The following is a 24,431-nucleotide window of genomic DNA, read 5'->3' on the forward strand; positions in this document are numbered from 1 at the left end:
CCACTAAATGAAGCTTAGCTTTGAATAGGCAAAATAGCGACTTAAAAAAAGTACTAATATTGAGTATGATGGACAGAGAGTGTAAAGGAAGGTAACCATTATCACGTCTATAAGTCGATAAATAACATTTAAAACTGATGAACAAAATGTAATAGTGTGCAGGAATTCCTTAAAAAGCTGGTAATAGACCAATATTAAAATTTTTTTCAGCCAGGCATTGGTGGTACATACCTTTAGTGGTTGGGAGGCAGAGGCAGGTGGATCTCTAATTTTGGTCTACAGAGTGAGTTCAAGGGCAGCCAGGGCTACACAGAGAAACCCTGTCTCACAAAAGATAAAAACAAACAAACAATTTTTTTTTCAAATACTTGAAAGCGATTGCTTCTGAGAGGTGTTTGGAGGCATAGAGGCAGGGAAAATTGCTATTATAAACATTCTAGAACTATTCAAGTTGTTTTGACTTGACTACATTTTATAAGAAAAACAAAAATTTGAGGCTGGAGAAATGGCTTACTGGGTAAAGTGCTTGCTGCTTAAGAACAAGGACCTGAGTTAACACCAGCACCCAGTAAAAGTCACCTGTGTTGTGACACCCCAGGAAAGCACTGGGGCTACAGAAACTAGAGACTCCCTGGAGTATAATGGCCAGCCAGTCTAGCTGAAATGGCATGTCCCATGTCCACCAAGACTTTGTCTGATAAGGTGGATGACATTTCATTTCTTTGTAAAGAAAATGAATTTATGAAATTGCAGAAAAATAGGATAGGAAAAGTGGGTCATTCAAAGAAGTGACCCAAACACAGAAACCTCCTATTTCCTGCCTCAGCTCACTGGCCATAAGTTTTTTTTATTGACTGTGCTGTTTATAAGGGATTCTCTCTATAATCTCCATTAGCATTTATGTTTCAGTCCAGACAATAATACAGCCTGTTTGCATGGATTGGTCTACGGTAAGAAGTAAACAGAGATATTTTGAAAGTCAATAAATACGCACTGAGCAAACATATAAATTAGATGGGACAAACAGTAGTTAACAGCCTGGAATTCGAGGTCAGAAGTAACTGAGCATTTCCCCTGATGGTTAATAACTGTAGGCTACAGACACTGTGCTTACTTGGCTTGTGAGTTAACAACTGTGAAACAGTAGCTCCTATTCCAGACAGTTATCCTGAAGAGTTAGGTGACATGCACAAAGTCTGTAGTGTAGCGAGCCCTCACAACTGGTAACCATATCCATTATTGGGGGCTCTTGGTGGGCATGATGTGCTCATCTGTGATCTCAGCCCTAAGCACGGTGGGGTGAAGCATGAACATCTCCGTGGGTTTGACTGGTTGGTGCTCCATAGCAAGACATTTAAACTTCTTGTACTTTTATTGTTTTTCTGCTTGTTTTATAACAGGGTTTTGTTCCAGGCTAGTCCAAAACCAGCAATTCTACTGCCTTCCCCTCGAAAGTACTAGAATCATAGGTGGGTACCAATATACTCAGCCTTTAGAACTTTTTTTCTTTTTTTAGTGCCAGGGATCAAAAGCAGGGTCTCAAGCATACCGACCCAATGCTGTGCTACTGAGCCTGTATTTTACATTTTTAGTTATTTTCTTGAATTCCTTTCAACAATCGAAAAGATTTTACAGAGATACTGTTTTGATATTTGTGGTGACTTTTTTTTCCTTTTCTTTCTTTTTTTAAACATTATCTGCTAGGCACTTAATCCTCTAATAATCCTAACAATAAAACAGGAAACCTGAAAAAAATTTAAATTTCACATACACACACACACACACACACACACACACACACACACACACACACACGTTTAAAACCTGGGACTTCCTATTAATGGTACAGTACCTGCCTGGCATACATAAAGCCTTAGGTTGGCTCCTCAGTGCTTCCTAATGCTTTCCCAGGAGATTGATGCTGGTACAGGGACAGGCTGAAGTTCTGCTGTCCAGAGCTGTCCCCCAGGAAAAGGTATCATCCCGCAGTTTTGATAATTTATCTTACAGCTCGACCTATATAAAAATGCTTCTGGGCTTCACTTTCCAATCAGAGAGGCGAGAACTTTTCCTCTTTTCAGTTCTGGCTCAGGCTGTAAATAAATGAATTTCTTTGCATCAACTCCTGTTTGCAGGACTGTGTGTGTGTGTGTGTGTATCTAGCAAGCAGCAGACCTGATAAATCAGATAACATAATTTTCATTATCTCCATTTTACTACAAGGAAACCCAAACTATGAGATGTTAAATGGTTTCCTTCAGGCACCAAGGATATATTTACTTTCCCTATAAATGTATGTAAATGTCTGTTCAAGATAACTGGGAAACCAGCGAGGGGTGTAGATGGTAGAGTGCTGGTCTAGCATAAAGAAGTCATGGGTTTGATACCCAGTCCAGTATAAATGGGAATGGTGGCAAACGCTGTAACCTCAGCACTGGGGAGGTCGATGCAGGGTGATCAAAGTCATCCTCAGCTAGTGAGCTTGAGGCTATCCTGAGCTACATAAAACCCTGTCTCAAAAAAAAAAAAAAAAAAAAACCCAAACAATATGAAGCAGGACCCAGATGAAATTTACATATTAAGAAGCAAATAGCAAGTTCCTTTAGAGAGGGGTGGTCAAGTTTTGTTTTTCCCACGGTTTCTTATAGCCTAGCCTGGCTTGAACTTGCTAGACATCCAAGGCTAACCCAGACTCTAAGACTGAGATTACAAGCTTGTCCAACCAACCCAGCTAAAAATCGGTTTTTTAGAACCAGAAACTGGCAGAAAGATGAGAACAAGAAAAACATCCAAAATGTCAAAGGACTAGAGTTCCATCAAGGCAGCTGGTACACCAAATACAAGGGGAGATACAGAACAGTGGAAACAACACCTTCAAATAGTGGTCCTCAGCCTTCGTGGATCTCCGTTGAACGACCCTTTCACAGGGGCCACCTAAGCCCATCGGAAAACACAGGGATGGTAAGGCCTTTTGCATCCAATCCCAGTAAGATTGAAGACCATGGGTTGGAGAGATGGGTAAGGGCATTTAAGAGCACTTCTTGTTTTTGTAGAGGACCTGAGTTCAGTTCCTAGCATCCACTGCAGGTGGTTCACAACTGCCTTTAACTCCAGCTCCAGGGGATTCAATACCATCTTCTGGTGTCCAAGGGCACCACCACACACTTGGAGGGCAGGCAGACAGACAGACACACACACAAATAAAAAATAATTTTAAGCCAAACCTCTCAAAAAAAAAAAAAAAAAAAAAGCAACAAAACCAGCCAGGAGCCAGGAGTGGTAGCTCGTTCTTTTAATATTAGTACTCAGAAGGCTGGAAGATGACTGAGGATTCTCACAGGGCTATCCTTGTGTTCAGAAAGATATCCTGTTTAAAGAAACAAACAAACGAATACAAAAGAAAATGATGGACATAGTATAGTTTGATACTAAACCTCTTGTAGTCCACTGGGGCCTCGAACTGGAAATGTATAAGAATGATCTTGAACTCCTGATCCTTTTGCCTCTGTCCCCAAATGTTTGTGGTTTGCTTTTCAAAGGGTATTGGTTGAGTGAATGCAGTAGCAGGGAGGAGGAGAAGGGTAGAAGTGGGAAATCAAGGGAAGTCGTTCAGGGACGAGAAGCAAAGCCTTGGAGTAAGGTAGTTGTAGAGGAAGGTTCTGGTTAAAAACCAGTGTTGAAGTGAGAAAGGTTTGGGTGGAGGTAAGGGTAAAAAGAAATCTGGTATGCTCCCTTTTGTGGGACATTTTGAGATGGCGGTGAAGTCTCTGGAGCTAGTTTTTCTTTTGTTGTTGTTTGTTTTGTTTTTGAAGATAGGGTTTCTCTGTGGGACAATACCTGGCTGTCCCGGATTCTCTTTTTATGTAGATCAGGGTGGCCTTGAACTCTGAGAGATTCACTAACCTCTGCCACTTTGGCCGGCCTCCGCGGGTATTTACAGCTGGCTATGCTTAACCCAGAGGCCCAGGGATCTGGACTGGCGAGGTCGTAAGCTTCTTCCCGGCACCCGCTAGTGACATCAGAGGCTAAACCGCTTTAAGATCCCGTGAAATAGAAAAGCAGCTCCGGGAACCCACTGAGGTAGAGGAATCAGCCTTACTTTTTCCCCGGCCCCCATCTACACCTTTAGCAGTCCTCTAGTTCCTCACCTCTGAGGAAAGCGAGAGGCCTCTGAGGGCTGATGGCGGGCAGGGCCGAGCGAGCATGGAGACGTAGCCGTCTCAGGCCCCAGAAGCCTGCCAGCGGCAGCACAGAGTACAACGGACAACTTGCACCAGCCTGCACCACCAGCCACGCCCCGCCGTGACCCACGTTGACGACACGGGGTCCCATGATGCCTTGCGCGCCGCTCTGCCATTGGCCCCGCAAGTCGTCTTCCTTTTTTAAATTGAGGCGCCGAATCGTTGCTAGTTTCTGAGCAGAGGAGGTTTGTCCTCTCCGGCTCTTGCGGGGCGGTGGCCACGGCCAAAAGGTCTGCGTGGACCTCGGGGACGCGGAGCTGCAAGTCTTGGTCCTTCTTCCCTGGTCAGCACCGGGCGAGAAGAGGCGGCGCCCGGTTCTTACTGTGTCGGAGTCACCGCCAGGCCGGCAGGTTTTGGCTCGACCGTCATGGCGTCCCAGCCGAGTTCTTCTTCGAAGAAGAAAGAGGAAAAGGGCAAGAACATTCAGGTGGTGGTGAGATGCAGGTAAGGAAAGGCTGGTACGAGTTCTGAGGCGGAGGCTTCGCAGTTGGGCTCCTTCCTGTGCCGTTCCGGAGAGGCGCCGATTTGTTTACCTTTTCTGAAGGAATCTAAATCATCGGTTTCTGGGCTCCTCCGTGTTTTGTTCGGTAAAAAAGCTACCACGTTCAGGTCTAAATTAGGGTTTGTTTCGGAGCGGAAAGGATGTTGGTGTTAGTTATAGAGTTAAGCGGCACAAAGAATTTGATGGTTGCTCTTCGCTGAAAAGTGCGTTCCCATCTAAAAGCCAACGTCGCCGAAAATTTATCTGTCATTGCCCTTTGCTACACCGTGCGAGTTGTCAGTTCGGGAATAAAGCTTCAGATCTACTTTGTATGTAGTTTGGCGCTTGCCTTGGGGCTATTTCCACCTCAAAAAGAGTAATGGTTCTTTATTGTAGATGGCAACGGCCTATTCATCTCTATTAACCAAGTAGAAATTACTGAGTTTAAGTTAAGGTAAGTTGTAAAGTGGGTGTATGAACCTCACAAGCTAACGAAGGTACATGTCTGTGGTGCAGCATATTTCTTTTTTTTTAATCTGCGTTTGTTCACAAACCAAAAGCCAGAATTGTGAGTAGAGGAAGGATGTGGGGGTTCAGCACTCCCTGACTGACAAACAAATAACTTACCCAAATTTTTTAATTTTTTGAATTCTTGTAGTATTACCGAGGCTGGTCTGGAACTATATGTTAGTGTACTTTGCTGTCTCAGCCTCTGTCTGGGTCGTTTAGTTGAGATTGCTGGGTGACAAGTGTATGCCACTCCACATGTCATTTTGGTGGTTGTTTGTTTGTTTGTTTTGCTGAGACTGGTCTCAAACTCAGACTCGTTCCCTGTCTTAGTTCTGAGTTCTGGAGTTATAAGCAATTGGAGTTTGAATTACCAGACCCAAGTTTTTAAACTAGGTGTCAGAGAGAGGGGTGTGGCAGCAACCTCCAGTCTAATCGAAGATACTTAATTGCTGCACTGTGGAGCTGTAATTTAGCGACTTAATTTGGAACTTTCTTTTTAATCAACAGGAAATTAAATGCACTTAAGAATTTAGCAAAAAAAGAATTTAGCCAGGCTGTGGTGGGACATACCTCTAATCCCAGCATTGAGGAGGCAGAGGCAGGTGGATTGCTGAGTTCGAGGCCAGCCTGCTTTACAGATCGAGTTCCAAGACAGCCAGGGCTATGAAGAGAAACTCTTCATAGATTTATTTTTAATAATGTGTATGTGTGTCGGCATTTGCATACCTATGTGAGTGCCTATGTCGAACAGGAAGAAAGCATCACCTCTAGAAGCTAGAGTTACAGGTGGTTGTGAGCCAGCACCAGGTGTGGGGACTACAAACAGAACTCCTCCAGCCCTCTAGAGGAACAAGAAGTGTTCTTAATCTAAGCTAGCTCTTACACAACAAATGCACTTTTTTAAAACAATTATTTTGTAATAATAATTACTATTATTATACAATATTATCTTTTCTGTGTGCTATTATTTCTTTTGTTACTTACAAAATATTTGAGTCATAAGAAGTTATAAAGAAGACTAATGGTGGGTTGGGGATTTAGCTCAGTGATAGAGCGCCCTGGGTTCGGTCCCCAGCTCCGGGTGGGGGTGGGGGGGAAGAACACTAATGGTGGGGTTGTGGTGGTACATACAGGTCTCTAATCCCAGCAATAGGGAGGCAGAAGCATCATTGTAACATATGCTTTTGTTTATCACTCAAATTAAGAAATAAAACATCTCTGACCATACTGTCCTACATTTCAAGGCTTGCCTTAAGAGATTTTTTTTTTTTTTTTTTTTTACCAGTGAAAAACGTCTACATGTGTCTGTTAATAGTTTTGTCATAGTTTTCTTTTTCTTGTCTGGTTAGTCTTTATCAAGGAGTGTTCCCTGTGCCAGTCTCATTAAGTTTAATAAGCTGCATATGAGACTTTCTTAGGCTGTGGTATGTTAGATCTTCTTTTGTCTTGTGCGTTTGGTGGCAGGGTCTCAGGCTTTCTGTCTAGTCCCTGACTCATCTGCACCCAGACTTGAAGTCAGTGCAGTCAGTGCTCCTGTGGCCGCTTACTCAGTTATGATGCTACATGTGTGTGAGCCACATGCCTGTTTCTGATGCTGTTGCCTATGCCTTTGGTGTCTTATCCAAGGAATCATTGCTAAAGCCAACGTTGCCAGGTGTGTTTTCTTTGTTTCTCTAAGTTTTACAGTGTTAGATCTTAGGTGCAAGTTTTTGGTTCACTCTGTGTATGCTAGGTGAACATTCAGCTTCAATGTGTAGGATACCCAGTTTTTCATGTTACAAAACTAAAGACTAAAATCATTCTTCTAAAATCACTTGCCTGTATAGGAGAGGGTTTATTTATGAGCACTCAGTTCCACTAGTCTATGTCATGTCTGTCTGTGCCGGTCCTGTACAGTTTTGACTGCTTATGCTTTTAAAATTTTAAAATCAAGAAGTGTGAGTCCTGGGTTGGAGAGATGGCTCAGTGGTTAAAAACACTGACTGCTCTTCCAGAGGTCCTGAGTTCAAATCCCAGCAATTATATGGTGGCTCACAACCATCAGATGCCCTCTTCTGGTGTGTCTGAAGACAGTGACAGTGTATCCACATACATAAAATAAATCTTTAAAAAAATTAAAAAAAGGGCTGGAGAGATGGCTCAGCGGTTAAGAGCACTGACTGCTCTTCCAGAGGTCCTGAGTTCAATTCCCAGCAACCACATGGTGGCTCACAACCATCTGTAATGAGATCTGATGCCCTCTTCTGGTGTGTCTGAGACAGCTACAGTGTACTTACATATAAATAAGTAAATAAATAAATAAATATTTGAAAATCACTTTAAAAAAAATTAAAAAAAAAGTGTGAGTCCTGAAGGGTTTTTTTTTTTTTTTTTTTTTTTTTTTTGGTACTTTTGACAGACCCAGGCTGTTCTCTTGCATGTTGATTTTCCTGCCTTAGCTTCACAAGTGATGGGATTTTACCATAACTGGCTTCAGTAATGTTTTGTAATTTTCATGTTTCAAATCTTTTATACTGTCTGACTAAATTAATGTATTAGTTTAATTCTTGATGTTATTTTAAATTGAATTACTTTTGTAACTTTCTAGATTGTTTCTCCATAGGATATGTTTCTGATTTTTACATGTTAATTTTAAATCTTATTATATGTGTATATGATGTGTATGTAAGTGCCAGCATTCATGTGCCACAGGGTGTGGTGTGTGTGTGTGTGTGTGTGTGTGTGTGTGTGTGTGTGTGTATAGACCGGGAGACAAATTTAGGAAGTCTGTTCTTGTCCTCAGATTTGACCCAGAGAATGCTTTTACCACCTTACCCTGCTCACCTGCTCTGACTGTATCTCAATACTTTGTTGAATTTATTATTTAAAATTTTTTTTTAAAGATTTATTTATTTATTACATATAAGTACACTTTGGCTGTATTCAGACATACCATAACAGGCATCAGATCCCATTACAGATAGTTGTGAACCATCATGTGGTTGCTGGGATTTGAACTTAGAACCTCTGGAAAAACAGTCAGCTCTTAACCACTGAGCCATCTCTCCAGCCTATATTTAAAGTTTTTAATGCAAGGATTAATTTTCACTTATGTGTTATGTGTCTATATGAATGTATATCATGTATGTGCCTCTTTGCGGAAGGCAGAGCTAGAATTGTGTATAGTAGTATTTTGGTGGTCATGTGGGGATTGCCACACCTCCTTTTGCTTCCAGTTATCTCCAGGGGTTTTTTGTTTTTTTAAAAATATTTTTATTTATTTATTATATATAAGTACACTGTAGCTGTCTTCAGATACACCAGAAGAGGGCATCAGATCTCATTACAGATGGTTGTGAGCCACCATGTGGCTGCTGAGATTTGAACTCATGACCTTGGGAAGAGCAGTTGGTGCTCTTGACCACTGAGCCATATCTCTAGCCCCTGTCTCCAGGGTTTTTTACACCACTTTATCCTGTTTAGCTCTCAAATACAAGACACAGAGACTTGGTATTTTTTTTACTAATAAGCTGTTGGAACTGTACTGGCAGGTTCTGAGCTATTCAACCAGACTAGTCTGTTGATACCCAGATAAATGCCTCATTACTTGCTATCTGAGTCTTGCTCTGGCTTGCTCTGCTCCATGTCCTCATGGCAAATCCTCTTGGTGTTCCCACATAGTCTCTTTATACTGTCCTCCTCCTTCTCCTCCTCCTCCTCCTCCTCCTCCTCCTCCTCCTCCTCCTCCTTCTCCTCCTTCTCCTCCTCCTCCTCCTTCTCCTCCTCCTCCTCCTCCTCTGCTTCCTCCTCCTCCTTTTCTTCTTCCTTCTCTTCTTCCCTTCCCTTCCTCCCTCCCTGGGATCCCATGCCCCGTTTCTACTGCCCTCTTCTGCTCCACCATAGGCTGATCAGCTCTTTATTAACAAATCAGAGATGATGGAAAACAATTTTTACGTAATGTTGAAACCGTAGGTAGTTGACCACACTATTGTACTGTAACCAGATGTCCAGGCACCAAAAGAAATCAGCATCTGAATATACAGTATACAAGACCAACCCTGACAGTTGTGAACCACTAGACTTGGGTGTTGGCAAATGAACTTGAGTCCTTGGGAAGAACATTAAGCGCTATTGGCCTCTGACCTATCCTGACTGCTCCTACTTTTTTTTTTTTTTTAAATTACATGTGTAGTGGGTTTGACCTAATGCTGCTTGCATTATGATATTAATTTGGGTCCTCAGACCCTGCCCCCAGTTGGTAAAGATGCCATCAGCCAATGGCTGGATAGGGCAGACAGACCCAGGACTTTTAGGATTCCAGGGCTTGGGACTGAGAGAAGGGAGAGGAGAGCCTGAGAAGAGAATGGACAGGGAGGCAAAGCAAGCTTGTGAAGGAGCCACGAGAGTGCCGCCCAGTTGGGCAGGCCTGTGGGTCCAGAGCAGCCAAGGTCGAATATCGAATTTAGTCAGTACTAGCTCAGGATTATTGGAAGGAGGTTAGGAAGTGGATGTTAGAAGAGGCCCAACTGTTGAGCTGTTTATGGCATATCAAAATATAAAGGCTGTGTGTGTGTGTGTGTGTGTGTGTGTGTGTGTGTGTGTGTGTGTGTGTGTCTTTAATTTGGGAACATAAAATATGGGGGCGGGTAGCAGGATAGGGCCTCCGGTATTTATAAAAAAATATTGCTACATACATATTTTCTATGCTTTTAAGACTGCATCTACTAAGTAAGTCAGGGTCCTGCCAGTTTTTGTTGTCTCCCTGGAAAACTTTTCTGCCAAAATATCTACATCTGACTCCTTCACATTTTACATTCTGCTTAAATATCACTTCATCAAGAAGCATTTCATAATCACACCAAAGTAGTATACTTATCTATCTTATTAATTCCTATGCCCTTTTACTTTGCTCTTTTATTTCTAATTTATTAGTAGCTAATATATTTTTTTTCTTTTTTCTATTTTTCAGAGCTGGGGACCGAACCCAGGGCCTTGTGCTTGCTAGGCAAGCGCTCTACCACTGAGCTAAATCCCCAGCCCTAGTAGCTAATATATTTATTTGGTAATTTCTCTTCAAGAATGTTAGAAGTTCCCTGAGAAGGATTTAATGATGTTCTGTTTATTTTTCCTTTGAGACAGGATCTGATGAACCCAGGTGGCCTTATTCTTACTCGAGTAACTTATTTTTCTGCCTCCTCTTCTGAGTTCTGGAGTTACCAGTGCGCACCCCTGTGTTTACGAGGTGCTGAGGATGGAGTCCATGCCTGCCTGTGTGCATCTTAGGCAGGCAAGCTTTCTTATCAACTGAGCTACAGCTGCAGCAACCCTTTTTAAAAAGATTTTCATTTTTCATTGTGTGTGTAAATAAGTGTGTAGGAGTTTGGTGTCCCTGGAGTTCAGAAGACACTCGGATCCCCAGGAACTGGAGCTGCAGGGGATTGGGTACAGTGTGGGCTCTTCACTGCTGTCTTTCTAGCTCACAATTTGTTTTTTGAATTTTGTTTTGTTCACTAGTTTATCTCTGCTATCATATAGTTAGTACATGATGAATATTTATGGAATGATACAGGATTTTTTAAAAAAAATTTAGAAATCTTTGGTCTCCCTCTCTTACCATTTTGGTTTGAAATTTTATACATCTGTATTGAGGCCCAAACTGGTGGAGTTAGGAATCAGCAAGAACCTTGCAATTTCTAGTTAGAGAAATTGGGTTAGGAAAACAATAGCTTGGAGGTACTCTTTCCAGTACACTGACAGTCTCTAAAATACCTCTTGACAGCTATATGTGATCTGTATAGATTTATTACTCTGTCCTAACAATTTGAATGTCGATCATTCAGGAGCTTAATCTCATGTTCATGCTAGAAAGTTAACAGATACTAGAAATAGTAGAACAAAGCTTTAGTCACTGGAAAGTAAATCCACTATACTTGATACTTTAGCTTGCCTCAATATATGTTGGTTTTAACTTGGATTTTAGTGGACTCTTAATAATGTTGTATATTCCTCCATGTAATATGCATTGCTCTTGGCTTCAGTATGGTGGCAAAATGATAGCATTACTAGTACCCAGAAATTAAATTTCCCAAGATCACAAATTTGCTCTTCTGACCACTCAGTAATGTGCTAGTGAATGGGGTATGGAAAGAGAAGTTGAGATATGCATCTTAAATAAATAACACCCTGGTTGTCTAGCAATGAGAGAAAGATTTTCTTTTTTTTTCTTTTTTTTTTTTTTTTCTTTTTTTCGGAGCTGGGGACCGAACTCAGGGCCTTGCGCTTACTAGGCAAGCGCTCTACCACTGAGCTAAATCCCCAACCCTGAGAAAGATTTTCTATTTAGACCTTCCTTACATAATGTGCATACTCAGTGGGATAAATAACTCACCTTTGGCTCAAATATGTATTAAGTATGTGAGTATTTTATGAATTCTATTCTGTGGGTTGTATTTCTTGATAGGAATTAATAGGGGCCTTATTTGAGGTTTGTGGGGAAGAAGAGTGCTGTGAGTATGAGTTCCTGAGTTTTGTTCTGAGACAAGTGCATGCCAGCCATACTGCCAACTGAGCTTCATCCTTAGCTCAAGAAATAACCTGTTTCTCTCTTTCCCTCAATTTTAAAAAACATTTATTGGTTGATTGGGTGGGTGGGTGGTTGGTTGGGAGGGAGTATACTCAGGCCAGAGCACAACTTGTGGGAGTAGATTCCTTCTTTTCACCATATGGGTTCTGGGGCTTGAACTCAAGGTTTTAGGCTTGATGGCAGACATGGAGTGAGCCATCTCACTCTCCCACTCGATCCTTCTCTCCCTTTAAAAATGGGTCTGGTGTGAATGCATGCATAGGCCTGGAGTTGACCTTGGCTCTCTTGTTAGGTGGCCCAGGATCTCTCACAGAACCCAGGGAGGCAGGGGAGGCAGAGAGAGACAGAGGCAGAAGCAGAAGGATCTTTGTGAGTTTGAAGTCAGCCCTGTGAGTTGCTGGACAGCCTGGGCTACAAAGAGACCCTTTCTCAAAATAGATAAATCAAGTAGGAATGGAATTCTGAAAAAAGAGACGTTCTTACATCTTAAATTATGTTGGCCTCTCTTCTAAAACAGTTAGAATGGGAGCTGAAGATGGGGCTCATTGTGAAGTGTGCTTGCCTGCCTTGCATGAAGCCCTGGGTTTGCTCTCTACTGCCTCATAAAATTAGTACTTGATGGGTAGATACAAGAAGATCAGGAGGGCAGTTGGGATTTAGCTCAGTGGTAGAGCGCTTGCCTAGCAAACGTAAGGCTCTGGGTTCAGTCCCCAGCTCCGGGGGAGATCAGGAGTGCAAAGCCAGCCACTGCTACATAGAGAGTTTGAAGCCTGCCTGGGTTACATGAGACCTGCATCAAAAAGAGAAGACGGCAGAGGGACAAAGAAGGAAGGAATTGGTAGAATTATGTTTTACCTGTCTTTGAAAATTAATTTATTTCTGGGGAACAGAGGCCTTTATGAGTCTACTGTCTGCTTTATTTCCTCTTTATTTAATTCCTATGAATAATTTTATATTGCATACTTTTTCTTGATTAGTGTACTTAGGGGAAGTGTTACTACTTAACTTTACTGAACGTTTCTAATCCTGTGTTTCTTTTACAGACCATTTAATTTGGCAGAGCGGAAAGCTAACGCCCACTCTGTAGTAGAATGTGATCACGCACGGAAGGAAGTCAGTGTACGAACTGCAGGGCTGACTGACAAGACCTCAAGGAAAACATACACGTTTGACATGGTACTTACTTTCTTCTCTTTGATTAGTCACCAATGGAAAGTGTTCCGTGGAAAACGGCATGCTTCTGAGCTTTGCCCTCAAATTGGATGAGCTCATTTCTAGTGGGCAAATTATTAACATGAATCATGTGTTTTCAGAGCTTTTTTCTTTCTTTTAAAAATAGGTGTTTGGAGCATCTACAAAACAAATTGATGTTTACCGAAGTGTTGTTTGTCCAATTCTAGATGAAGTTATTATGGGCTATAATTGTACCATCTTCGCGTAAGCAAAACAACTTTTCAAGTTTAGAAGGTTTAGATATGTGCATTTGTTTTTGACTTTTTAATGGTTTTTTTGAAATCTTTCACAGATATGGCCAGACTGGCACTGGAAAAACTTTTACAATGGAAGGTGAAAGGTCACCTAATGAAGTATATACCTGGGAGGAGGTATTTATTGTTTTATAATGTTCATTTATCTCAGTTGTGGCAAAAATTTAGCCAACAAAAATTCGTTTATGGACCTCTGTTGAAATGCAGAAGATTAGAAAACCATGTCAACCACGAACCTAAGTTCTTTATTGTACTAAAGTGCAATAAGTAATAGTTTAGTAAAATTACTGTCATGTCAGAAATATATGGTCTTACTGGGAGAGAGAAGACCAACACATACAGTACAGTTAAGTAATAAAAAGGGAGGGTCTTCTTAGACTTCAGTCTCTCCCCTACCACTCTGCTTTATCTGTAGGGAAATGATTAATATTTCAAGACCTGTAGCAGGTACCAAAGATAGTAAACAATATATACGCTATGTCTTTTCTTACATATGTACCTATGATAACATCTAATTTATAAATTAAGTATAATAAAATTTTATCAACAATAACAATAATATAACACAAGAATTATAGCAAAGTACTATAGTATATTATTCAAATATGGTTTCTCTGTATTTTAAATTTTTATTATAATTTTACTTTATCACTTAAATGAAATACTTTACATTTTTCTCTTTGGTATCCTCAAATTGCCAGAATCACTGCTATTGTGCTTTAGTTTAAAAATTATTATGATTGGACTGGAGAGATGGCTCAGTGATTAAGAGCACTGACTTCTCTTCCAGTTCCTTAGTTCAGTTCCCAACAACCACATGGTGGCTCACAACCATCTGTAATGGGATCTGATGCCTCCTTCTGGTGTGTCTGAAGACAGCTACAGTGTAATTATATATAATAAATACATATTTTTAAAAATATTATTATTCTTGTTGTTGATGATATTTTTGAGACAAAGTCTTATACTGTAAACTCAGGCTGGCCTGGAACTTACCGTATATTGCCCTTGGACTTGTAATATTTCTTGTATCTCAACCTCCATAATACTGGGATAACTTGAAATGAAGTTACTCAAATATTTAATGCTGCCCTTTCAGAATAATGGATATTCTAGTCAACAGTGCTACCAAGTGGCTAATAATTAGGAAGCATAGACAGTATAGTCAGTCAAAGTGATTCATGTCCCTGGCAGGATGGTGTGTAAAAAAATTAAATCTGTTTTCTTCCTAGCTCCTGCTCCTGCTCAGAGAATGACAACTCTGAGACTAATTATTTATTATTAAATGCCTAGGCCATAAGCTTCTTTGGTTCATCCCTGACTAGCTCATAGCTTACTTAACCCATTCACACTATTCAGTGTCTTCTACATAATTAGTTACCTCTCCTTCAGTCCTGGCCCATTTCTTCATGGACTCTCTTCAGCATCTTCTTCATAGTCTCACAGGAATCTCTCCCTCATCTCTTCCTGCCTTTCCATTCATCCTCTCAGTATTTTCCAGAATGTTCTCTCTTCCTGCTAGTGTCCCATCTTCTGTTTCCTGCCTCACCTCATTGGACATAGGCATTTTTATTGACAGGTCTGATGTTCATAAGAAATCTATAATGGTTTATTATTTCATCATGCTACTTAGAATGATGCCCAATTTTTAAATTTAAAAATTTAACACTGTTTTTCTGTACTTTCCATTTAATGTTTTAGATTGTGGTTGACTATACCTTAGACTGATATGACTTGACTTTTCTGACATTGGATTAGTTAGGTTTTAGTTTTTAATTTACCTTACTGTAGTTGTCTCTCAGTATCCATGGGGGGTGGTTGATTCTAGTACACACAAAAATACACATACCAATGTATGAGGATGCTCAGAGTCTTTTTATCAGATGTTACATGTTTGTGCATAAGTTAAATACATACTTTCAGATAGCTTAAATCATCCATAGGTTACTTGCAATACTTAATACAATGTGAGTACTATGTAAGTAATTGTTATATTCTTTTTATTTGGGGAGGGGCAGAGTTGTTTGTTCTCAGACAGGCCATAGTAGCTCAGGCTGACCTTAAGCTTGTTTTCTGGCTGAGCAGACCTTGAACTGACCTTTTTCTCCCTAAGTTCAGGATTGTTGGCATGCATCTGCCCCACCCAGCTTTGCTATGTATGAGTCCTCTGTCTGCATGTACACCTACATGCCAGAAGAGGGCATCAGATGCCATTACAGATGATTGGGAGCCACCATGTGGTTGCTGGGAATTGAACTCAGGACCTCTGGAAGAGCAGACAGTGCTCTTAACCACTGAGCCATCTCTCCAGTCCGCAACGAGGAATTAAGTTCCCAGATGTGGCCCACCACTGGTTCTTTGTGATTGGTAGAATGCAGAAGAACTGCATGGGAAGGGTAAACTGGTTCATACTGGAATCTACTATAAGCCAAGGATGGTGGCTGAATTAGAGAATTGCAAATTAGAGGCCAGGCTAGGCTATATAGTAAACCTTAAATAAACTAGACTTAGGTATGATGGTGTGCATCTGTCATTCCAAATACCCTGGAGACTGAGGCAAAAGTATTTCAAATGTGGGGCCAAACTGGGCAATTTAAGGGAGATTCCTGTCTCTGAGAAGAAAAACAGGGTGGGAGGTATAGGAGAGGTAGGCACCTGCAGGCGTGTGTTAAGACCTCACGCTCCGTCCTTAGTGTTGTACACATACTAATAAACTCGTAAGGAGGTCTTCGTCATATTTTAACAGTTTAGTAAATGACACTTGAGTTTATTTTAATTCTTAATACTATAATTTCAGGATCCTCTGGCTGGTATAATTCCACGTACTCTTCATCAGATTTTTGAGAAACTTACTGATAATGGCACTGAGTTTTCAGTGAAAGTATCCCTATTGGAAATCTATAATGAGGAGCTTTTTGATCTTCTGAGTCCGTCTTCTGATGTTTCTGAAAGGCTGCAGATGTTTGATGATCCCCGGAACAAGGTAACTCAGGGTTTGAGAAGGAAAGTTTCCAAATTTTACTGTAGAGTCTTTTAAAAGTCAGCGTACTTTTTCTATATAAAGTAATAGATGTTGTTTGATATTTGATCAGAGAGGAGTGATAATCAAAGGCTTAGAGGAAATCACAGTACACAACAAAGATGAAGTCTACCAAATCTTAGAGAAGGGGGCAGCCAAAAGGACAACTGCAGCAACCTTGATGAATGCTTACTCCAGGTGAGAAGCCACCGTGCGTGCTTTTTGCTCCACTGTTTTCCTTTTGCTAAGACTTTGGAGGCATCACGTTAGGATGGGTCAGGGAATTGGGTCACAGGGATTTGTGCTGTAAGCGGAGGGAGTCCTTGGTACTTGGCATCAGATTCATAAAGAGGCTGTTGATATTGGAAGATCAGAAAACAAAGATAAGGTAAATAAGTGCAGAAGTATTAATGTGCTAAAGACATTCTTCTGCAAGTGATCGTATGCTGGGGGTGGTGTGGTGGTTCACATGTGGAGATGAACCAGGTATGTGTAACTAGGCCAGCTTGGGCTGTACAGTCAAAGCACAGTCTTTCTTATTAATCTCTAACCTTTCTGTTGACTCAGAAACCAAACCAAAGCAAGGTGTGGTGGCACACATCTTTAGTGGTGGCACTTAGAAGGTGACAGCAGGGGGTTGGGGATTTAGCTCAGCGGTAGAGCGCTTGCCTAGGAAGCGCAAGGCCCTGGGTTCTGTCCCCAGCTCTGGGGGGTGGGGGGGGAACCAAAAAAAAAAAAAAAAAAAAAAAAAAGAAGGTGATGGCAGGTGGAAGTCCAGGCCACCCAAGGCTACAGAATAAGAGGTCTCAAAACCAACAAAGCACAGACCAAAGGAATTGAACGAAACTGTGTCTTGCAGGTTAAGTTTTAGGATGAAATGTGTAGAGCCCACACTGCCGTTCAAAGGCGGCCTCTCGGCCCCCATATGGTTTTAATAAAAGGACAATGACATGTTAATTTTCATTCTTTTGTGGAATTTGACTTTTTTTTATTCTGGAAATTAAATCCATGTTATATGTTAGGCAAGTACTTGATCACTGAGCTATAGAAATTGAGATCAAATCTTTGTTTTAAAAAGATTTTACGGGGCTGGGGATTTAGCTCAGTGGCAGAGCCCTTACCTAGGAAGCGCAAGGCCCTGGGTTCGGTCTCCGAAAAAAAGAACCAAAAAAAAAAGATTTTACTTAGGAGTCAGCCCACAGATGGTCACCAACCCTCACATTCATGAAAAGGGAGAAGGGAACAAATTTCTCTATTCTGTTTATCACCATGCCTGATTATTTTTTTATATATATAAAACAAAGATCATTTTTTATGAATAAAAAAATTAGCTCAGCTTTCCCAAGGCAGCTTGATATTTATGTTAATTGGGTTAATCCCACAATCTTGAAGTAGAAACCTGTGGTAGGGCTGGCTGATGATATGGCCTCTTAAGGTGCTTGTCCTGCAAGCCTGGCCATCTGAGTTTGAGCCCTAGAACCCACTCATCTAACGGCAGAAGGAAAGAACCAAATTCCATGTGGAATGTGCCCTACCTCATACCCAATCCACACATAATAATACTTTCAACATTAAATCAGTAGATAGTAATAGAAAAACATAAGATAAATACAACTCAGCTCCTTGTACCCTTTTTTGTAATTTAAATAACTTATAAAATAAGAATTTTTAAAAGTACAAAGAAAATAATACAAAATTACCATGTTTGCCACTGCTAATGACATTCATAAACGCATTGATGTTCTGGTTTGGAGCTCTCTGCTCTGAAACATTCTTCTTTTCAGATATTTGCCTGAAAATTCTTTGTATCTGTGTGTGTTGAAGGGGATAGAACCCAGGAACTGCAAAAGTTCTAGGGCAGTTTTGATAGCTTCCTTGATAGGGTCAGTATCGTAGCTAGCAGGTAGAATTTTGTCTTTCCAACTTCTGTTTTCTGATTGATGTCTTGACCCTCCCTGGTGCATTCAGAGCTTCCTTTCCTGTTTTCAGTATTAGATGGGGAACAAATAATGTTTCTGTTGTAATGAGTAGACAACTTGATCTTGTTTTCTAGTCGTTCACACTCAGTTTTTTCTGTCACGATACACATGAAAGAAACGACAATTGATGGAGAAGAGCTTGTTAAAATTGGCAAGTTGAATTTGGTAAGCATCCTGCCTTGATGCCACTGTGCTATTCATGATTACTTCCTGGAGAAGCTTGCAATTCTCAATAGTTATTTTCATAGTTACTTCACCAGTTAGCTTTGGAGTGGGAGAAGGAATTTGTTGTGGAAAATTTATTTTGCTAGTGATTTAGAACATTGAATATAATAAAATATATAAAAGAATACAAATCTTTGAATTCAAATACAATAGATTGACATTTTTTCTTTTTAAATTAAAGGTTGATCTTGCAGGAAGTGAAAATATTGGGCGTTCTGGAGCTGTTGACAAGAGGGCCCGGGAAGCTGGAAATATCAACCAGTCCCTGCTGACTCTGGGGAGAGTTATCACTGCTCTTGTGGAAAGAACACCTCATATTCCTTATCGAGAATCTAAACTAACAAGAATCCTGCAAGATTCTCTTGGGGGGCGTACAAGGACATCTATAATTGCAACCATTTCCCCTGCGTCTCTCAATCTTGAGGTAAGCCCTTTGAGAGAAAGCAGCGAGTGTGGGAAGAACTATAAGCCTTTCTTAGCTGTCATATTTTTAGAGTTCATTTACTGGCTTTATCCCATACTATAATATAGAACAATCTGGTATGATAAAAAGCTAGTTATGACTTCCAAAGTGGTCTTTTTCCTTTCTTTCTTCTTTTTTTCTTTTTCTTTCTTTCTCTCTTTCTTTTTTTTTTTTTTCTAATTTTTTTATTAGATATATTTCTTTACTTACATTTCAAATGGTATTCCTTTTCCCAATTTCCTGTCCATAAGCCCACATCCCCACCCCCTCCCTCATACAGTGTTCCCTCTCCACCTCCCTTACCCACCCCCCCAACATTCCCCTGCACTGGGGGTCCAACCTTGGCAGGAACAAGGGTTTCCCATTCCACTGGTGCCCCAACAAGGCTATTCTCTGCTACATGTGCAGTTGGAGCCCTGGGTCAGTCCATGTATAGTCTTTGGTTAGTGGTTTAGTCCATGGAAGCTCTGTTTGGTTGGCATTGTTGTTCTTATGGGGTTGCAAGCCCCTTCAGCTCTTTCAATTTTTCCTCTAATTTCCCTAAACAGGGTCCTGTTCTCAGTTCAGTAATTTTTTTTTTTATTTATTTTTTTTTATTAACTTGAGTATTTCTTATATACATTTCAAGTGTTATTCCCTTTCCCGGTTTCCGGGCAAAATCCCCCTCCCCCCTCCCCTTCCTTATGGGTGTTCCCCTCCCAACCCTCCCCCCATTGCCGCCCTCCCCCCATAGTCTAGTTCACTGGGGGTTCAGTCTTAGCAGGACCCAGGGCTTCCCCTTCCACTGGTGCTCTTACTAGGATATTCATTGCTACCTATGGGGTCAGAGTCCAGGGTCAGTCCATATATAGTCTTTAGGTAGTGGCTTAGTCCCTGGAAGCTCTGGTTGCTTGACATTGTTGTACTTTTGGGGTCTCGAGCCCCTTCAAGCTCTTCCAGTTCTTTCTCTGATTCCTTCAACGGGGGACCTATTCTCAGCTCAGTGGTTTGCTGCTGGCATTCGCCTCTGTATTTGCTGTATTCTGGCTGTGTCTCTCAGGAGCGATCTACATCCGGCTCCTGTCGGTCTGCACTTCTTTGCTTCATCCATCTTGTCCAATTGGGTGGCTGTATATGTATGGGCCACCTGTGGGGCAGGCTCTGAATGGGTGTTCCTTCAGTCTCTGTTTTAATCTTTGCCTCTCCCTTCCCAGCCAAGGGTATTCTTTTTCCTCATTTAAAGAAGGAGTGAAGCATTCACATTTTGATCATCCGTCTTGAGTTTCGTTTGTTCTAGGGATCTAGGGTAATTCAAGCATTTGGGCTAATAGCCACTTATCAATGAGTGCATACCATGTATGTCTTTCTGTGATTGGGTTAGCTCACTCAGGATGATATTTTCCAGTTCCAACCATTTGCCTACGAATTTCATAGACTCGTTGTTTTTGATAGCTGAGTAATATTCCATTGTGTAGATGTACCACATTTTCTGTATCCATTCCTCTGTTGAAGGGCATCTCGGTTCTTTCCATTTTCTGGCTATTATAAATAAGGCTGCGATGAACATAGTGGAGCACGTGTCTCTTTTATATGTTGAGGCATCTTTTGGGTATATGCCCAAGAGAGGTATAGCTGGATCCTCAGGCAGTTCAATGTCCAATTTTCTGAGGAACCTCCAGACTGATTTCCAGAATGGTTTTACCAGTCTGCAATCCCACCAACAATGGAGGAGTGTTCCTCTTTCTCCACATCCTCGCCAGCATCTGCTGTCACCTGAGTTTTTGATCTTAGCCATTCTCACTGGTGTGAGGTGAAATCTCAGGGTTGTTTTGATTTGCATTTCCCTTATGACTAAAGATGTTGAACATTTCTTTAGGTGTTTCTCAGCCATTCGGCATTCCTCAGCTGTGAATTCTTTGTTTAGCTCTGAACCCCATTTTTTAATAGGGTTATTTGTTTCCCTGCGGTCTAACTTCTTGAGTTCTTTGTATATTTTGGATATAAGGCCTCTATCTGTTGTAGGATTGGTAAAGATCTTTTCCCAATCTGTTGGTTGCCGTTTTGTCCTAACCACCGTGTCCTTTGCCTTACAGAAGCTTTGCAGTTTTATGAGATCCCATTTGTCGATTCTTGATCTTAGAGCATAAGCCATTGGTGTTTTGTTCAGGAAATTTTTTCCAGTGCCCATGTGTTCCAGATGCTTCCCTAGTTTTTCTTCTATTAGTTTGAGTGTGTCTGGTTTGATGTGGAGGTCCTTGATCCACTTGGACTTAAGCTTTGTACAGGGTGATAAGCATGGATTGATCTGCATTCTTCTACATGTTGCCCTCCAGTTGAACCAGCACCATTTGCTGAAAATGCTATCTTTTTTCCATTGGATGGTTTTGGCTCCTTTGTCAAAAATCAAGTGACCATAGGTGTGTGGGTTCATTTCTGGGTCTTCAATTCTATTCCATTGGTCTATCTGTCTGTCTCTGTACCAATACCATGCAGTTTTTATCACTATTGCTCTGTAATACTGCTTGAGTTCAGGGATAGTGATTCCCCCTGAAGTCCTTTTATTGTTGAGGATAGCTTTAGCTATCCTGGGTTTTTTGTTATTCCAGATGAATTTGCAAATTGTTCTGTCTAACTCTTTGAAGAATTGGATTGGTATTTTGATGGGGATTGCATTGAATCTGTAGATTGCTTTTGGTAAAATGGCCATTTTTACTATATTAATCCTGCCAATCCATGAGCATGGGAGATCTTTCCATCTTCTGAGGTCTTCTTCAATTTCTTTCCTCAGTGTCTTGAAGTTCTTATTGTACAGATCTTTTACTTGCTTGGTTAAAGTCACACCGAGGTACTTTATATTATTTGGGTCTATTATGAAGGGTGTCGTTTCCCTAATTTCTTTCTCGGCTTGTTTCTCTTTTGTATAGAGGAAGGCAACTGATTTATTTGAGTTAATTTTATACCCAGCCACTTTGCTGAAGTTGTTTATCAGCTTTAGTAGTTCTCTGGTGGAACTTTTGGGATCACTTAAATATACTATCATGTCATCTGCAAATAGTGATATTTTGACTTCTTCTTTTCCGATCTGTATCCCCTTGATCTCCTTTTGTTGTCTGATTGCTCTGGCTAGAACTTCAAGAACTATATTGAATAAGTAGGGAGAGAGTGGGCAGCCTTGTCTAGTCCCTGATTTTAGTGGGATTGCTTCGAGTTTCTCTCCATTTAGTTTAATGTTAGCAACTGGTTTGCTGTATATGGCTTTTACTATGTTTAGGTATGGGCCTTGAATTCCTATTCTTTCCAGGACTTTTATCATGAAGGGGTGTTGAATTTTGTCAAATGCTTTCTCAGCATCTAATGAAATGATCATGTGGTTTTGTTCTTTCAGTTTGTTTATATGATGGATCACGTTGATGGTTTTCCGTATATTAAACCATCCCTGCATGCCTGGGATGAAGCCTACTTGATCATGGTGGATAATTGTTTTGATGTGCTCTTGAATTCGGTTTGCCAGAATTTTAATTGAGTATTTTTGCGTCGATATTCATAAGGGAAATTGGTCTGAAGTTCTCTTTCTTTGTTGTGTCTTTGTGTGGTTTAGGTATAAGAGTAATTGTGGCTTCGTAGAAGGAATTCGGTAGTGCTCCATCTGTTTCAATTTTGTGGAATAGTTTGGATAATATTGGTATGAGGTCTTCTATGAAGGTTTGATAGAATTCTGCACTAAACCCGTCTGGACCTGGGCTCTTTTTGGTTGGAAGACCTTTAATGACTGCTTCTATTTCCTTAGGAGTTATGGGGTTGTTTAACTGGTTTATCTGTTCCTGATTTAACTTCGATACCTGGTATCTGTCTAGGAAATTGTCCATTTCCTGAAGATTTTCAAATTTTGTTGAATATAGGTTTTTATAGTAAGATCTGATGATTTTTTGAATTTCCTCTGAATCTGTAGTTATGTCTCCCTTTTCATTTCTAATTTTGTTAATTTGGACGCACTCTCTGTGTCCTCTCGTTAGTCTGGCTAAGGGTTTATCTATCTTGTTGATTTTCTCAAAGAACCAACTTTTGGTTCTGTTGATTCTTTCTATGGTCCTTTTTGTTTCTACTTGGTTGATTTCAGCTCTGAGTTTGATTATTTCCTGCCTTCTACTCCTCCTGGGTGTATTTGCTTCTTTTTGTTCTAGAGCTTTTAGGTGTGCTGTCAAGCTGCTGACATATGCTCTTTCCTGTTTCTTTCTGCAGGCACTCAGCGCTATGAGTTTTCCTCTTAGCACAGCTTTCATTGTGTCCCATAAGTTTGGGTATGTTGTATCTTCATTTTCATTAAATTCTAAAAAGTTTTTAATTTCTTTCTTTATTTCTTCCTTGACCAGGTTATCATTGAGTAGAGCATTGTTCAATTTCCACGTATATGTGGGCATTCTTCCCTTATTGTTATTGAAGACCAGTTTTAGGCCGTGGTGGTCCGATAGCATGCATGGGATTATCTCTATCTTTCTGTACCTGTTGAGGCCCGTTTTTTGACCAATTATATGGTCAATTTTGGAGAAAGTACCATGAGGAGCTGAGAAGAAGGTATATCCTTTTGCTTTAGGATAGAATGTTCTATAAATATCCGTTAAGTCCATTTGGCTCATGACTTCTCTTAGTCTGTCGACATCACTGTTTAATTTCTGTTTCCATGATCTGTCCATTGATGAGAGTGGGGTGTTAAAGTCTCCCACTATTATTGTGTGAGGTGCAATGTGTGTTTTGAGCTTTAGTAAGGTTTCTTTTACGTATGTAGGTGCCCTTGTATTTGGGGCATAGATATTTAGGATTGAGAGTTCATCTTGGTGGATTTTTCCTTTGATGAATATGAAGTGTCCTTCCTTATCTTTTTTGATGACTTTTAGTTGGAAATTGATTTTATTTGATATTAGAATGGCTACTCCAGCTTGCTTCTTCTGACCATTTGCTTGGAAAGTTGTTTTCCAGCCTTTCACTCTGAGGTAGTGTCTGTCTTTGTCTCTGAGGTGTGTTTCCTGTAGGCAGCAGAATGCAGGGTCCTCATTGCGTATCCAGTTTGTTAATCTATGTCTTTTTATTGGGGAGTTGAGGCCATTGATGTTGAGAGATATTAAGGAATAGTGATTATTGCTTCCCTTTATATTCATATTTGGATGTGAGGTTATGTTTGTGTGCTTTCATTCTCTTTGTTTTGTTGCCAAGACGATTAGTTTCTTGCTTCTTCTAGGGTATAGCTTGCCTCCTTATGTTGGGCTTTACCATTTATTATCCTTTGTAGTGCTGGATTTGTAGAAAGATATTGTGTAAATTTGGTTTTGTCATGGAATATCTTGGTTTCTCCATCAATGTTAATTGAGAGTTTTGCTGGATACAGTAACCTGGGCTGGCATTTGTGTTCTCTTAGGGTCTGTATGACATCAGTCCAGGATCTTCTGGCCTTCATAGTTTCTGGCGAGAAGTCTGGTGTGATTCTGATAGG

General features: G+C 40.7%; 1 protein-coding gene and 1 long non-coding RNA gene across 2 annotated transcripts in view; one reads left to right on the forward strand and one right to left on the reverse strand.

Moving 5' to 3' along the window:
* Window positions 1-3,277: 3,277 nt before the first annotated feature.
* LOC134483989 (uncharacterized) lies at window positions 3,278-4,288 on the reverse strand. Its single transcript, XR_015653259.1, has 2 exons — window positions 3,904-4,288; window positions 3,278-3,367 (listed from the first exon to the last, which is right to left on the reverse strand). It is a non-coding gene; the product is annotated as an uncharacterized LOC134483989 (long non-coding RNA).
* Window positions 4,289-4,416: 128 nt separating this feature from the next.
* The window catches only part of Kif11 (kinesin family member 11), a 52,371-nt gene continuing 32,356 nt past the window's right edge, over window positions 4,417-24,431 (forward strand). Inside the window, exons 1-8 of the mRNA NM_001169112.1 lie at window positions 4,417-4,685; window positions 12,838-12,970; window positions 13,134-13,231; window positions 13,320-13,398; window positions 16,079-16,264; window positions 16,374-16,498; window positions 18,354-18,444; window positions 18,686-18,928. Coding sequence (NP_001162583.1) covers window positions 4,609-4,685; window positions 12,838-12,970; window positions 13,134-13,231; window positions 13,320-13,398; window positions 16,079-16,264; window positions 16,374-16,498; window positions 18,354-18,444; window positions 18,686-18,928 — 1,032 coding nt within the window. The 5' untranslated portion in view covers window positions 4,417-4,608. The remainder of the gene's footprint in view (window positions 4,686-12,837; window positions 12,971-13,133; window positions 13,232-13,319; window positions 13,399-16,078; window positions 16,265-16,373; window positions 16,499-18,353; window positions 18,445-18,685; window positions 18,929-24,431) is intronic.

The sequence above is a fragment of the Rattus norvegicus genome, chromosome 1 (genome assembly GCF_021556685.1).
Source record: "Rattus norvegicus strain SHRSP/BbbUtx chromosome 1, alternate assembly SHRSP_T2T, whole genome shotgun sequence".
NCBI classification, from domain to species: Eukaryota; Metazoa; Chordata; class Mammalia; order Rodentia; family Muridae; genus Rattus; species Rattus norvegicus.